This window comes from Oncorhynchus tshawytscha, linkage group LG13 (assembly GCF_018296145.1).
Source record: "Oncorhynchus tshawytscha isolate Ot180627B linkage group LG13, Otsh_v2.0, whole genome shotgun sequence".
Taxonomy (NCBI): Eukaryota; Metazoa; Chordata; class Actinopteri; order Salmoniformes; family Salmonidae; genus Oncorhynchus; species Oncorhynchus tshawytscha.
This window is the reverse complement of record NC_056441.1, coordinates 31,828,141-31,841,546: the sequence shown is the minus strand read 5'-3', so window position 1 is coordinate 31,841,546 and position 13,406 is coordinate 31,828,141. Positions and strand designations below refer to the sequence as shown.

The 13,406-nt window shown below is 46.9% G+C and overlaps 3 protein-coding genes across 3 annotated transcripts in view; all 3 read right to left on the bottom strand.

The window, feature by feature from the left end:
• Positions 1-4,625, bottom strand: part of LOC121838949 (mucin-2-like) — a 27,284-nt gene extending 22,659 nt beyond the window's left edge. Inside the window, exons 1-4 of the mRNA XM_042294918.1 lie at positions 4,582-4,625; positions 4,104-4,328; positions 3,445-3,695; positions 2,614-2,832 (exon numbers count right to left, since the gene is read on the bottom strand). Coding sequence (XP_042150852.1) covers positions 2,614-2,832; positions 3,445-3,695; positions 4,104-4,328; positions 4,582-4,625 — 739 coding nt within the window. The remainder of the gene's footprint in view (positions 1-2,613; positions 2,833-3,444; positions 3,696-4,103; positions 4,329-4,581) is intronic.
• LOC112241788 (mucin-5AC-like) lies at positions 4,622-8,523 on the bottom strand. The gene is made up of 4 exons (XM_042294917.1): positions 8,480-8,523; positions 8,006-8,226; positions 6,077-7,564; positions 4,622-4,869 (listed from the first exon to the last, which is right to left on the bottom strand). The coding sequence occupies exons 1-4, from the start codon at positions 8,521-8,523 to the stop codon at positions 4,622-4,624; spliced, it is 2,001 nt and encodes a 666-aa protein (XP_042150851.1).
• On the bottom strand, positions 8,520-13,406 carry LOC121838948 (mucin-5AC-like). The gene is made up of 5 exons (XM_042294916.1): positions 12,078-13,406; positions 11,238-11,634; positions 10,706-10,746; positions 9,533-9,744; positions 8,520-8,767 (listed from the first exon to the last, which is right to left on the bottom strand). The coding sequence occupies exons 1-5, from the start codon at positions 13,163-13,165 to the stop codon at positions 8,520-8,522; spliced, it is 1,986 nt and encodes a 661-aa protein (XP_042150850.1). The 5' UTR covers positions 13,166-13,406.

The following is a 13,406-nucleotide window of genomic DNA, read 5'->3' as shown; positions in this document are numbered from 1 at the left end:
TTCTGGTTACAGTAGGGGCTGCTGTAGTGTTTGAGGAAGCAGCTACAGTTGTTGTAGTAGGAGCTGCAGTTGTCGTAGGGGAGGTTGTTGTGGTTATTGTAGAGGAATCTTCATTTCTGGTTGCAGTGGGGGCTGCTGTAGCGGTTGAGGAAGCAGCTTCAGTTGTTGTTGGAGCTGCTGCAGTTGTAGTGACCGTAGGAGCTAAGGTAGATGTAGTAGGAGCTGCAGTTCTCGTAGGGGACGAAGATGTTGTAGGTGCTATAGTGGTTGTAGAAGAAGCATCAGTTGTGGTTTCAGTAGGAGATGCAGTAGTGCTTGTGGAAGCTGCTTCAGTTGTTGTTGTAGGAACTGGTGCAGTGGTTGTGGTTGTGGCGGCTACAGTTGCTGTTGGTGCTACAGTTGTGGTTGTCGTAGGAGTTAAAATGGTAGTAGGACCTTCAGTTGTGATTGGCATTGTTGGAGCTACAGTTGTCGAAGGGGTGATTGTTGTGGTTGACGTAGGTGCTATAGTTGTTGTAGAAGAAGCTTCCGTTGTGGTTGCAGTAAGGGCTGCAGTAGTGGTTGTGGAAGAAGCTACAGTTGTTGTAGTAGGAGCTGCGGTTGTGGTTGTCGTAGGAGTTAAAATATCAGTTGGACCTGCAGATGTGATTCGCATTGTTGGAGCTGCAGTTGTCGACGGAGATGTTGTAGGTGCTATAGTGGTTGTAGAAGAAGCATCAGTTGTGGTTACAGTAGGGGATGCAGTAGTGCTTGTGGAAGCTGCTTCAGTTGTTGTTGTACGAACTGCTGCAGTTGTTGTGGTTGTAGTAGGAGCTGCAGTTGTCATAGGGGATGTTGTTGTGGTTATTGTAGAATGATCTTCATTTCTGGTTACAGAAGGGGCTGCTGTAGTGGTTGAGGAAGCAGCTACAGTTGTTGTTGTTGGAGCTGCTCCAAATGTAGTGGTTGTAGCGGCTACAGTTGCTGTTGTGGTTGTCGTAGGTGTTAAAATGGTAGTAGGACCTTCGGTTGCGATTGGCGTTGTTGGAGCTACAGTTGTCGAAGGAGAGATTGTTGTGGTTGTCGTAGGTGCTATAGTTGTTTTTGAAGAAGCTTCAGTTGTGGTTGCAGTAAGGGCAGCAGTAGTGGTTGTGGAAGAAGCTGCAGTCGTGGTTGCAGTAGGTAATGCAGTAGTGGTTGTGGAAGCAGCTACAGTGCTTGTGGAAGCAGCTTCAGTTGTTGTTGTAAGAGCTGCTAATGTTGAAGTGGCCGTGGGAGCTCCGGTGGTTGTAGTAGGAGCTGCAGTTGTCGTAGGGGATGTTGTTGTGGTGGTCGTAGTTCCTACAGTTGTTGTAGAAGAAGCTTCTGTTGTGGTTGCAGTAGGGTCTGCAGTAGTGCTTGTGGAAGCAGCTTCAGTTGTTGTTGTAAGCTCTGCTGCTGTTGAAGTGGCCGTAGGAGCTCCGGTGGTTGTAGTAAGAGCTGCAGTTGTCGTAGGGGATGTTGTTGTGGTTATTGTAGAAGGGTCTTCATTTCTAGTTGCAGTAGGGGCTGCTGTAGTGGTTGAGGAAGCAGCTACAGTTGTTGTTGGAGCTGCTGCAGTTGTAGTGGATGTAGGAGCTACGGTATTTGTAGTAGGAGCTGCAGTTCTTGTCTGGGATGTTGTTGTGGTAGTCGTAGTTTCTACAGTTGTTGTTGCAGAAGCTTCAATTGTGGTTGCTGTAGGAGCTACATTTGTGTTTGTCGTAGGACTTACAATGGTAGTAGGTCCTGCAGTTTTGATTGGCGATGTAGGAGCTACAGTTGTTGTAGCTGCAGTTGTCGAAAAAAAGATGTTGGTGTTGTGGCTGCTGTAGGTGCTCCAGTTGTGGTTGTCGTAGGATTTAAAATGGTAGTAGGACCTTCGGTTGCGATTGGCGTTGTTGGAGCTACAGTTGTCGAAGGGGAGATTGTTGTAGTTGTCGTAGGTGCTATAGTTGTTTTTGAAGAAGCTTCAGTTGTGGTTGCAGTAAGGGCAGCAGTAGTGGTTGTGGAAGAAGCTGCAGTCGTGATTGCAGTAGGTAATGCAGTAGTGGTTGTGGAAGCAGCTACAGTTGTTGTAGTAGGAGCTGCAGTTGTCGAAGGGGATGTTGTTGTATGTGCTATAATTGTTGTAGAAGAAACTTCAGTTGTGGTTGCAGCAGGGTCTGCAGTAGTGCTTGTGGAAGCAGCTTCAGTTGTTGTTGTAAGAGCTGCTAATGTTGAAGTGGCCGTGGGAGCTCCGGTGGTTGTAGTAGGAGCTGCAGTTGTCGTAGGTGATGTTGTTGTGGTAGTCGTAGTTTCTACAGTTGTTGTAGAAGAAGCTTCTGTTGTGGTTGCAGTAGGGGCTGCGGTAGAGCTTGTGGAAGCAGCTTCAGTTGTTGTAAGCGCTGCTGCTGTTGAAGTGGCCGTGGGAGATCCGGTGGTTGTAGTAGGAGCTGCAGTTGTCGTAGGGGATGTTGTTGTGGTAGTCGTAGTTTCTACAGTTGTTGTAGAAGAAGCTTCTGTTGTGGTTGTAGTAGGGGCTGCACTTGTTCTTGTGGAAGAAGCTACAGTTGGAGTTGTAGGAGCTGTGGTTGTCGTAGTAGCTGCATCATTTGTGGTGGTCGCAGGATCTACCATTTTTGTCGTAGTAGAAGCTGTAGTTGTTGCCGTAGGTGGTATTGTTGCGCTTGTTGTAGATGTTATAGAAGCTGCAGTGGTTGTCGTTGCAGCTGCTGTTGTGCTTACTATTGTAGATAACGTTGTTGTTGTATGAGCTAGAGTTGTTGTTGCCATAGGGGCTGCAGTAGTGGTTGTGGATGCAGCTACAGTTGGTGCTGCTGCATTTGTAGTGATCTTAGGAGCAACATTTGTTGTACTAATTGCTGTTGTGCTTGCTGTAGGAGCTACATTTGTATTTGTCGTAGGACTTACAAAAGCAGTGGGTCCTGCAGTTTTGATTGGCGTTGTTGGAGCTACAGTTGTCAAAGGGGAGATTGTTGTGGTTGTCGTAGGTGATATAGTTGTTGGAGCTACAGTTGTTGGAGCTGCAGTTGTCGAAAAAGATGTTGTCGTAGGTGCTACAGTTGTTGTTGTGGCTGCTGTAGGTGCTACAGTTGTGGTTGTCCTAGGAGTTAAAATGGTAGTAGGACCTTCGATTGTGATTGCCGTTGTTGGAGCTACAGTTGTCGAAGGGGAGATTGTTGTGGTTGTCGTAGGTGCTATAGTTGTTTTAGAAGAAGCTTCAGTTGTGGTTCCAGTAAGGGCTGCAGTAGTTGTTGAAGAAGAAGCTTCAATTGTGGTTGCAGTAAGGGCTGCAGTAGTGGTTGTGGAAGAAGCTGCAGTCGTGGTTGCAGTAGGTAATGCAGTAGTGGTTGTGGAAGCAGCTACCGTTGTTGTGGTTATTGTAGAAGGATCTTCATTTCTAGTTGCAGTAGGGGATGCTGTAGTGGTTGAGGTAGCAGCTACAGTTGTTGTTGGAGCTGCTGCAGTTGTAGTGGCCGTAGGAGCTACGGTAGTTGTAGTAAGAGCTGCAGTTCTCGTAGGGGATGTTGTTGTGGTAGTCGTAGTTTCTACAGTTGTTGTAGCAGAAGCTTCTATTGTGGTTGCTGTAGGAGCTACATTTGTGTTTGTCGTAGGACTTACAATGGTAGTAGGTCCTGCAGTTTTGATTGGCGTTGTAAGAGCTACAGTTGTCGAAGGGGATGTTGCCGTAGGTGCTATAGTTGTTGTAGAAGAAGCTTCAGATGTGGTTGCAGTAAGGGCTGCAGTAGTGCTGTTGGAAGCAGCTTCAGTTGTTGTTGTAAGAGCTGCTGCTGTCGTAGTGGCCGTAGGAGCTCCGGTGGTTGTAGTAGGAGCTGCAGTTATCGTAGGGGATGTTGTTGTGGTTATTGTAGAAGGATCTTCATTTCTAGTTGCAGTAGGGGCTGCTGTAGTGGTTGAGGTAGCAGCTTCAGTTGTTGTTGGAGCTGCTGCAGTTGTAGTGGCCGTAGGAGCTACGGTAGTTGTAGTAGGAGCTGCAGTTCTCGTAGGGGATGTTGTTGTGGTAGTCGTAGTTTCTACAGTTGTTGTAGCAGAAGCTTCTGTTGTGGTTGCTGTATGAGCTACATTTGTGTTTGTCGTAGGACTTACAATGGTAGTAGGTCCTGCAGTTTTGATTGGCGATGTAGGAGCTACAGTTGTTGGAGCTGCAGTTGTCGAAAAATATGTTGTCGTAGGTGCTACAGTTGTTGTTGTGGCTGCTGTAGGTGCTCCAGTTGTGGTTGTCGTAGGAGTTAAAATGGTAGTAGGACCTTCGGTTGTGATTGGCGTTGTTGGAGCTACAGTTGTCGAAGGGGATGTTGTGGTAGGTGCTATAGTTGTTGTAGAAGAAGCTTCAGATGTGGTTGCAGTAAGGGCTGCAGTAGTGCTGTTGGAAGCAGCTTCAGTTGTTGTTGTAAGAGCTGCTGCTGTTGTAGTGGCCGTAGGAGCTCCGGTGGTTGTAGTAGGAGCTGCAGTTGTCGTAGGGGATGTTGTTGTGGTAGTCGTAGTTTCTACAGTTGTTGTAGAAGAAGCTTCTGTTGTGGTTGTAGTAGGGGCTGCACTTGTTCTTGTGGAAGAAGCTACAGTTGGAGTTGTAGGAGCTGTGGTTGTCGTAGTAGCTGCATCATTTGTGGTGGTCGCAGGATCTATCATTTTTGTCGTAGTAGAAGCTGTAGTTGTTGCCGTAGGTGGTATTGTTGCACTTGTTGTAGATGTTATAGAAGCTGCAGTGGTTGTCGTTGCAGCTGCTGTTGTGCTTGCTATTGTAGATAACGTTGTTGTTGTTGTATGAGCTAGAGTTGTTGTTGCCATAGGGGCTGCAGTAGTGGTTGTGGATGCAGCTACAGTTGGTGCTGCTGCATTTGTAGTGATCTTAGGAGCAACATTTGTTGTACTAATTGCTGTTGTGCTTGCTGTAGGAGCTACATTTGTGTTTGTCGTAGGACTTACAAAAGCAGTGGGTCCTGCAGTTTTGATTGGCGTTGTTGGAGCTACAGTTGTCAAAGGGGAGATTGTTGTGGTTGTCGTAGGTGATATAGTTGTTGGAGCTATAGTTGTTGGAGCTGCAGTTGTCGAAAAGATGTTGTTGTAGGTGCTACAGTTGTTGTTGTGGCTGCTGTAGGTGCTACAGTTGTGGTTGTCGTAGGAGTTAAAATGGTCGTAGGACCTTCGGTTGTGATTGCCGTTGTTGGAGCTACAGTTGTCGAAGGGGATGTTGTCGTAGGTGCTATAGTTGTTGTAGAAGATGCTTCAGATGTGGTTGCAGTAAGGGCTGCAGTAGTGCTTGTGGAAGCAGCTTCAGTTGTTGTTGTAAGCTCTGCTGCTGTTGAAGTGGCCGTAGGAGCTCCGGTGGTTGTAGTAAGAGCTGCAGTTGTCGTAGGGGATGTTGTTGTGGTTATTGTAGAAGGGTCTTCATTTCTAGTTGCAGTAGGGGCTGCTGTAGTGGTTGAGGAAGCAGCTACAGTTGTTGTTGGAGCTGCTGCAGTTGTAGTGGATGTAGGAGCTACGGTATTTGTAGTAGGAGCTGCAGTTCTTGTCTGGGATGTTGTTGTGGTAGTCGTAGTTTCTACAGTTGTTGTTGCAGAAGCTTCAATTGTGGTTGCTGTAGGAGCTACATTTGTGTTTGTCGTAGGACTTACAATGGTAGTAGGTCCTGCAGTTTTGATTGGCGATGTAGGAGCTACAGTTGTTGTAGCTGCAGTTGTCGAAAAAGATGTTGGTGTTGTGGCTGCTGTAGGTGCTCCAGTTGTGGTTGTCGTAGGATTTAAAATGGTAGTAGGACCTTCGGTTGCGATTGGCGTTGTTGGAGCTACAGTTGTCGAAGGGGAGATTGTTGTAGTTGTCGTAGGTGCTATAGTTGTTTTTGAAGAAGCTTCAGTTGTGGTTGCAGTAAGGGCAGCAGTAGTGGTTGTGGAAGAAGCTGCAGTCGTGATTGCAGTAGGTAATGCAGTAGTGGTTGTGGAAGCAGCTACAGTTGTTGTAGTAGGAGCTGCAGTTGTCGAAGGGGATGTTGTTGTATGTGCTATAATTGTTGTAGAAGAAACTTCAGTTGTGGTTGCAGCAGGGTCTGCAGTAGTGCTTGTGGAAGCAGCTTCAGTTGTTGTTGTAAGAGCTGCTAATGTTGAAGTGGCCGTGGGAGCTCCGGTGGTTGTAGTAGGAGCTGCAGTTGTCGTAGGTGATGTTGTTGTGGTAGTCGTAGTTTCTACAGTTGTTGTAGAAGAAGCTTCTGTTGTGGTTGCAGTAGGGGCTGCGGTAGAGCTTGTGGAAGCAGCTTCAGTTGTTGTAAGCGCTGCTGCTGTTGAAGTGGCCGTGGGAGATCCGGTGGTTGTAGTAGGAGCTGCAGTTGTCGTAGGGGATGTTGTTGTGGTAGTCGTAGTTTCTACAGTTGTTGTAGAAGAAGCTTCTGTTGTGGTTGTAGTAGGGGCTGCACTTGTTCTTGTGGAAGAAGCTACAGTTGGAGTTGTAGGAGCTGTGGTTGTCGTAGTAGCTGCATCATTTGTGGTGGTCGCAGGATCTACCATTTTTGTCGTAGTAGAAGCTGTAGTTGTTGCCGTAGGTGGTATTGTTGCGCTTGTTGTAGATGTTATAGAAGCTGCAGTGGTTGTCGTTGCAGCTGCTGTTGTGCTTACTATTGTAGATAACGTTGTTGTTGTATGAGCTAGAGTTGTTGTTGCCATAGGGGCTGCAGTAGTGGTTGTGGATGCAGCTACAGTTGGTGCTGCTGCATTTGTAGTGATCTTAGGAGCAACATTTGTTGTACTAATTGCTGTTGTGCTTGCTGTAGGAGCTACATTTGTATTTGTCGTAGGACTTACAAAAGCAGTGGGTCCTGCAGTTTTGATTGGCGTTGTTGGAGCTACAGTTGTCAAAGGGGAGATTGTTGTGGTTGTCGTAGGTGATATAGTTGTTGGAGCTACAGTTGTTGGAGCTGCAGTTGTCGAAAAAGATGTTGTCGTAGGTGCTACAGTTGTTGTTGTGGCTGCTGTAGGTGCTACAGTTGTGGTTGTCCTAGGAGTTAAAATGGTAGTAGGACCTTCGATTGTGATTGCCGTTGTTGGAGCTACAGTTGTCGAAGGGGAGATTGTTGTGGTTGTCGTAGGTGCTATAGTTGTTTTAGAAGAAGCTTCAGTTGTGGTTCCAGTAAGGGCTGCAGTAGTTGTTGAAGAAGAAGCTTCAATTGTGGTTGCAGTAAGGGCTGCAGTAGTGGTTGTGGAAGAAGCTGCAGTCGTGGTTGCAGTAGGTAATGCAGTAGTGGTTGTGGAAGCAGCTACCGTTGTTGTGGTTATTGTAGAAGGATCTTCATTTCTAGTTGCAGTAGGGGATGCTGTAGTGGTTGAGGTAGCAGCTACAGTTGTTGTTGGAGCTGCTGCAGTTGTAGTGGCCGTAGGAGCTACGGTAGTTGTAGTAAGAGCTGCAGTTCTCGTAGGGGATGTTGTTGTGGTAGTCGTAGTTTCTACAGTTGTTGTAGCAGAAGCTTCTATTGTGGTTGCTGTAGGAGCTACATTTGTGTTTGTCGTAGGACTTACAATGGTAGTAGGTCCTGCAGTTTTGATTGGCGTTGTAAGAGCTACAGTTGTCGAAGGGGATGTTGCCGTAGGTGCTATAGTTGTTGTAGAAGAAGCTTCAGATGTGGTTGCAGTAAGGGCTGCAGTAGTGCTGTTGGAAGCAGCTTCAGTTGTTGTTGTAAGAGCTGCTGCTGTCGTAGTGGCCGTAGGAGCTCCGGTGGTTGTAGTAGGAGCTGCAGTTATCGTAGGGGATGTTGTTGTGGTTATTGTAGAAGGATCTTCATTTCTAGTTGCAGTAGGGGCTGCTGTAGTGGTTGAGGTAGCAGCTTCAGTTGTTGCTGAGCTGCTGCAGTTGTAGTGGCCGTAGGAGCTACGGTAGTTGTAGTAGGAGCTGCAGTTCTAGGGGATGTTGTTGTGGTAGTCGTAGTTTCTACAGTTGTTGTAGCAGAAGCTTCTGTTGTGGTTGCTGTATGAGCTACATTTGTGTTTGTCGTAGGACTTACAATGGTAGTAGGTCCTGCAGTTTTGATTGGCGATGTAGGAGCTACAGTTGTTGGAGCTGCAGTTGTCGAAAAATATGTTGTCGTAGGTGCTACAGTTGTTGTTGTGGCTGCTGTAGGTGCTCCAGTTGTGGTTGTCGTAGGAGTTAAAATGGTAGTAGGACCTTCGGTTGTGATTGGCGTTGTTGGAGCTACAGTTGTCGAAGGGGATGTTGTGGTAGGTGCTATAGTTGTTGTAGAAGAAGCTTCAGATGTGGTTGCAGTAAGGGCTGCAGTAGTGCTGTTGGAAGCAGCTTCAGTTGTTGTTGTAAGAGCTGCTGCTGTTGTAGTGGCCGTAGGAGCTCCGGTGGTTGTAGTAGGAGCTGCAGTTGTCGTAGGGGATGTTGTTGTGGTAGTCGTAGTTTCTACAGTTGTTGTAGAAGAAGCTTCTGTTGTGGTTGTAGTAGGGGCTGCACTTGTTCTTGTGGAAGAAGCTACAGTTGGAGTTGTAGGAGCTGTGGTTGTCGTAGTAGCTGCATCATTTGTGGTGGTCGCAGGATCTATCATTTTTGTCGTAGTAGAAGCTGTAGTTGTTGCCGTAGGTGGTATTGTTGCACTTGTTGTAGATGTTATAGAAGCTGCAGTGGTTGTCGTTGCAGCTGCTGTTGTGCTTGCTATTGTAGATAACGTTGTTGTTGTTGTATGAGCTAGAGTTGTTGTTGCCATAGGGGCTGCAGTAGTGGTTGTGGATGCAGCTACAGTTGGTGCTGCTGCATTTGTAGTGATCTTAGGAGCAACATTTGTTGTACTAATTGCTGTTGTGCTTGCTGTAGGAGCTACATTTGTGTTTGTCGTAGGACTTACAAAAGCAGTGGGTCCTGCAGTTTTGATTGGCGTTGTTGGAGCTACAGTTGTCAAAGGGGAGATTGTTGTGGTTGTCGTAGGTGATATAGTTGTTGGAGCTATAGTTGTTGGAGCTGCAGTTGTCGAAAAAGATGTTGTTGTAGGTGCTACAGTTGTTGTTGTGGCTGCTGTAGGTGCTACAGTTGTGGTTGTCGTAGGAGTTAAAATGGTTAGGACCTTCGGTTGTGATTGCCGTTGTTGGAGCTACAGTTGTCGAAGGGGATGTTGTCGTAGGTGCTATAGTTGTTGTAGAAGATGCTTCAGATGTGGTTGCAGTAAGGGCTGCAGTAGTGCTTGTGGAAGCAGCTTCAGTTGTTGTTGTAAGCTCTGCTGCTGTTGAAGTGGCCGTAGGAGCTCCGGTGGTTGTAGTAAGAGCTGCAGTTGTCGTAGGGGATGTTGTTGTGGTTATTGTAGAAGGGTCTTCATTTCTAGTTGCAGTAGGGGCTGCTGTAGTGGTGAGGAAGCAGCTACAGTTGTTGTTGGAGCTGCTGCAGTTGTAGTGGATGTAGGAGCTGCTGCATTTGTAGTAGGAGCTGCAGTTCTTGTCTGGGATGTTGTTGTGGTAGTCGTAGTTTCTACAGTTGTTGTTGCAGAAGCTTCAATTGTGGTTGCTGTAGGAGCTACATTTGTGTTTGTCGTAGGACTTACAATGGTAGTAGGTCCTGCAGTTTTGATTGGCGATGTAGGAGCTACAGTTGTTGTAGCTGCAGTTGTCGAAAAAGATGTTGGTGTTGTGGCTGCTGTAGGTGCTCCAGTTGTGGTTGTCGTAGGATTTAAAATGGTAGTAGGACCTTCGGTTGCGATTGGCGTTGTTGGAGCCACAGTTGTCGAAGGGGAGATTGTTGTAGTTGTCGTAGGTGCTATAGTTGTTTTTGAAGAAGCTTCAGTTGTGGTTGCAGTAAGGGCAGCAGTAGTGGTTGTGGAAGAAGCTGCAGTCGTGATTGCAGTAGGTAATGCAGTAGTGGTTGTGGAAGCAGCTACAGTTGTTGTAGTAGGAGCTGCAGTTGTCGAAGGGGATGTTGTTGTATGTGCTATAATTGTTGTAGAAGAAACTTCAGTTGTGGTTGCAGCAGGGTCTGCAGTAGTCCTTGTGGAAGCAGCTTCAGTTGTTGTTGTAAGAGCTGCTAATGTTGAAGTGGCCGTGGGAGCTCCGGTGGTTGTAGTAGGAGCTGCAGTTGTCGTAGGTGATGTTGTTGTGGTAGTGTAGTTTCTACAGTTGTTGTAGAAGAAGCTTCTGTTGTGGTTGCAGTAGGGGCTGCGGTAGAGCTTGTGGAAGCAGCTTCAGTTGTTGTAAGCGCTGCTGCTGTTGAAGTGGCCGTGGGAGATCCGGTGGTTGTAGTAGGAGCTGCAGTTGTCGTAGGGGATGTTGTTGTGGTAGTCGTAGTTTCTACAGTTGTTGTAGAAGAAGCTTCTGTTGTGGTTGTAGTAGGGGCTGCACTTGTTCTTGTGGAAGAAGCTACAGTTGGAGTTGTAGGAGCTGTGGTTGTCGTAGTAGCTGCATCATTTGTGGTGGTCGCAGGATCTACCATTTTGTCGTAGTAGAAGCTGTAGTTGTTGCCGTAGGTGGTATTGTTGCGCTTGTTGTAGATGTTATAGAAGCTGCAGTGGTTGTCGTTGCAGCTGCTGTTGTGCTTCTATTGTAGATAACGTTGTTGTTGTATGAGCTAGAGTTGTTGTTGCCATAGGGGCTGCAGTAGTGGTTGTGGATGCAGCTACAGTTGGTGCTGCTGCATTTGTAGTGATCTTAGGAGCAACATTTGTTGTACTAATTGCTGTTGTGCTTGCTGTAGGAGCTACATTTGTATTTGTCGTAGGACTTACAAAAGCAGTGGGTCCTGCAGTTTTGATTGGCGTTGTTGGAGCTACAGTTGTCAAAGGGGAGATTGTTGTGGTTGTCGTAGGTGATATAGTTGTTGGAGCTACAGTTGTTGGAGCTGCAGTTGTCGAAAAGATGTTGTCGTAGGTGCTACAGTTGTTGTTGTGGCTGCTGTAGGTGCTACAGTTGTGGTTGTCCTAGGAGTTAAAATGGTAGTAGGACCTTCGATTGTGATTGCCGTTGTTGGAGCTACAGTTGTCGAAGGGGAGATTGTTGTGGTTGTCGTAGGTGCTATAGTTGTTTTAGAAGAAGCTTCAGTTGTGGTTCCAGTAAGGGCTGCAGTAGTTGTTGAAGAAGAAGCTTCAATTGTGGTTGCAGTAAGGGCTGCAGTAGTGGTTGTGGAAGAAGCTGCAGTCGTGGTTGCAGTAGGTAATGCAGCAGTGGTTGTGGAAGCAGCTACCGTTGTTGTGGTTATTTAGAAGGATCTTCATTTCTAGTTGCAGTAGGGGATGCTGTAGTGGTTGAGGTAGCAGCTACAGTTGTTGTTGGAGCTGCTGCAGTTGTAGTGGCCGTAGGAGCACGGTAGTTGTAGTAAGAGCTGCAGTTCTCGTAGGGGATGTTGTTGTGGTAGTCGTAGTTTCTACAGTTGTTGTAGCAGAAGCTTCTATTGTGGTTGCTGTAGGAGCTACATTTGTGTTTGTCGTAGGACTTACAATGGTAGTAGGTCCTGCAGTTTTGATTGGCGATGTAGGAGCTACAGTTGTTGGAGCTGCAGTTGTCGAAAAATATGTTGTCGTAGGTGCTACAGTTGTTGTTGTGGCTGCTGTAGGTGCTCCAGTTGTGGTTGTCGTAGGAGTTAATATGGTAGTAGGACCTTCGGTTGTGATTGGCGTTGTTGGAGCTACAGTTGTCGAAGGGGATGTTGTCGTAGGTGCTATAGTTGTTGTAGAAGAAGCTTCAGATGTGGTTGCAGTAAGGGCTGCAGTAGTGCTGTTGGAAGCAGCTTCAGTTGTTGTTGTAAGAGCTGCTGCTGTTGTAGTGGCCGTAGGAGCTCCGGTGGTTGTAGTAGGAGCTGCAGTTGTCGTCGGGGATGTTGTTGTGGTAGTCGTAGTTTCTACAGTTGTTGTAGAAGAAGCTTCTGTTGTGGTTGTAGTAGGGGCTGCACTTGTTCTTGTGGAAGAAGCTACAGTTGGAGTTGTAGGAGCTGTGGTTGTCGTAGTAGCTGCATCATTTGTGGTGGTCGCAGGATCTACCATTTTTGTCGTAGTAGAAGCTGTAGTTGTTGCCGTAGGTGGTATTGTTGCACTTGTTGTAGATGTTATAGAAGCTGCAGTGGTTGTCGTTGCAGCTGCTGTTGTGCTTGCTATTGTAGATAACGTTGTTGTTGTATGAGCTAGAGTTGTTGTTGCCATAGGGGCTGCAGTAGTGGTTGTGGATGCAGCTACAGTTGGTGCTGCTGCATTTGTAGTGATCTTAGGAGCAACATTTGTTGTACTAATTGCTGTTGTGCTTGCTGTAGGAGCTACATTTGTGTTTGTCGTAGGACTTACAAAAGCAGTGGGTCCTGCAGTTTTGATTGGCGTTGTTGGAGCTACAGTTGTCAAAGGGGAGATTGTTGTGGTTGTCGTAGGTGATATAGTTGTTGGAGCTATAGTTGTTGGAGCTGCAGTTGTCGAAAAAGATGTTGTTGTAGGTGCTACAGTTGTTGTTGTGGCTGCTGTAGGTGCTACAGTTGTGGTTGTCGTAGGAGTTAAAATGGTCGTAGGACCTTCGGTTGTGATTGCCGTTGTTGGAGCTACAGTTGTCGAAGGGGATGTTGTCGTAGGTGCTATAGTTGTTGTAGAAGATGCTTCAGATGTGGTTGCAGTAAGGGCTGCAGTAGTGCTTGTGGAAGCAGCTTCAGTTGTTGTTGTAAGAGCTGCTGCTGTTGTAGTGGCCGTAGGAGCTCCGGTGGTTGTAGTAGGAGCTGCAGTTGTCGTAGGGGATGTTGTTGTGGTTATTGTAGAAGGATCTTCATTTCTAGTTGCAGTAGGGGCTGCTGTAGTGGTTGAGGAAGCAGCTACAGTTGTTGTTGGAGCTGCTGCAGTTGTAGTGGCCGTAGGAGCTACGGTAGTTGTAGTAGGAGCTGCAGTTGTCGTCGGGGATGTTGTTGTGGTAGTCGTAGTTTCTACAGTTGTTGTAGAAGAAGCTTCTGTTGTGGTTGTAGTAGGGGCTGCACTTGTTCTTGTGGAAGAAGCTACAGTTGGAGTTGTAGGAGCTGTGGTTGTCGTAGTAGCTGCATCATTTGTGGTGGTCGCAGGATCTACCATTTTTGTCGTAGTAGAAGCTGTAGTTGTTGCCGTAGGTGGTATTGTTGCGCTTGTTGTAGATGTTATAGAAGCTGCAGTGGTTGTCGTTGCAGCTGCTGTTGTGCTTGCTATTGTAGCTAACGTTGTTGTTGTATGAGCTAGAGTTGTTGTTGCCATAGGGGCTGCAGTAGTGGTTGTGGATGCAGCTACAGTTGGTGCTGCTGCATTTGTAGTGATCTTAGGAGCAACATTTGTTGTACTAATTGCTGTTGTGCTTGCTGTAGGAGCTACATTTGTGTTTGTCGTAGGACTTACAAAAGCAGTGGGTCCTGCAGTTTTGATTGGCGTTGTTGGAGCTACAGTTGTCAAAGGGGAGATTGTTGTGGTTGTCGTAGGTGATATAGTTGTTGGAGCTACA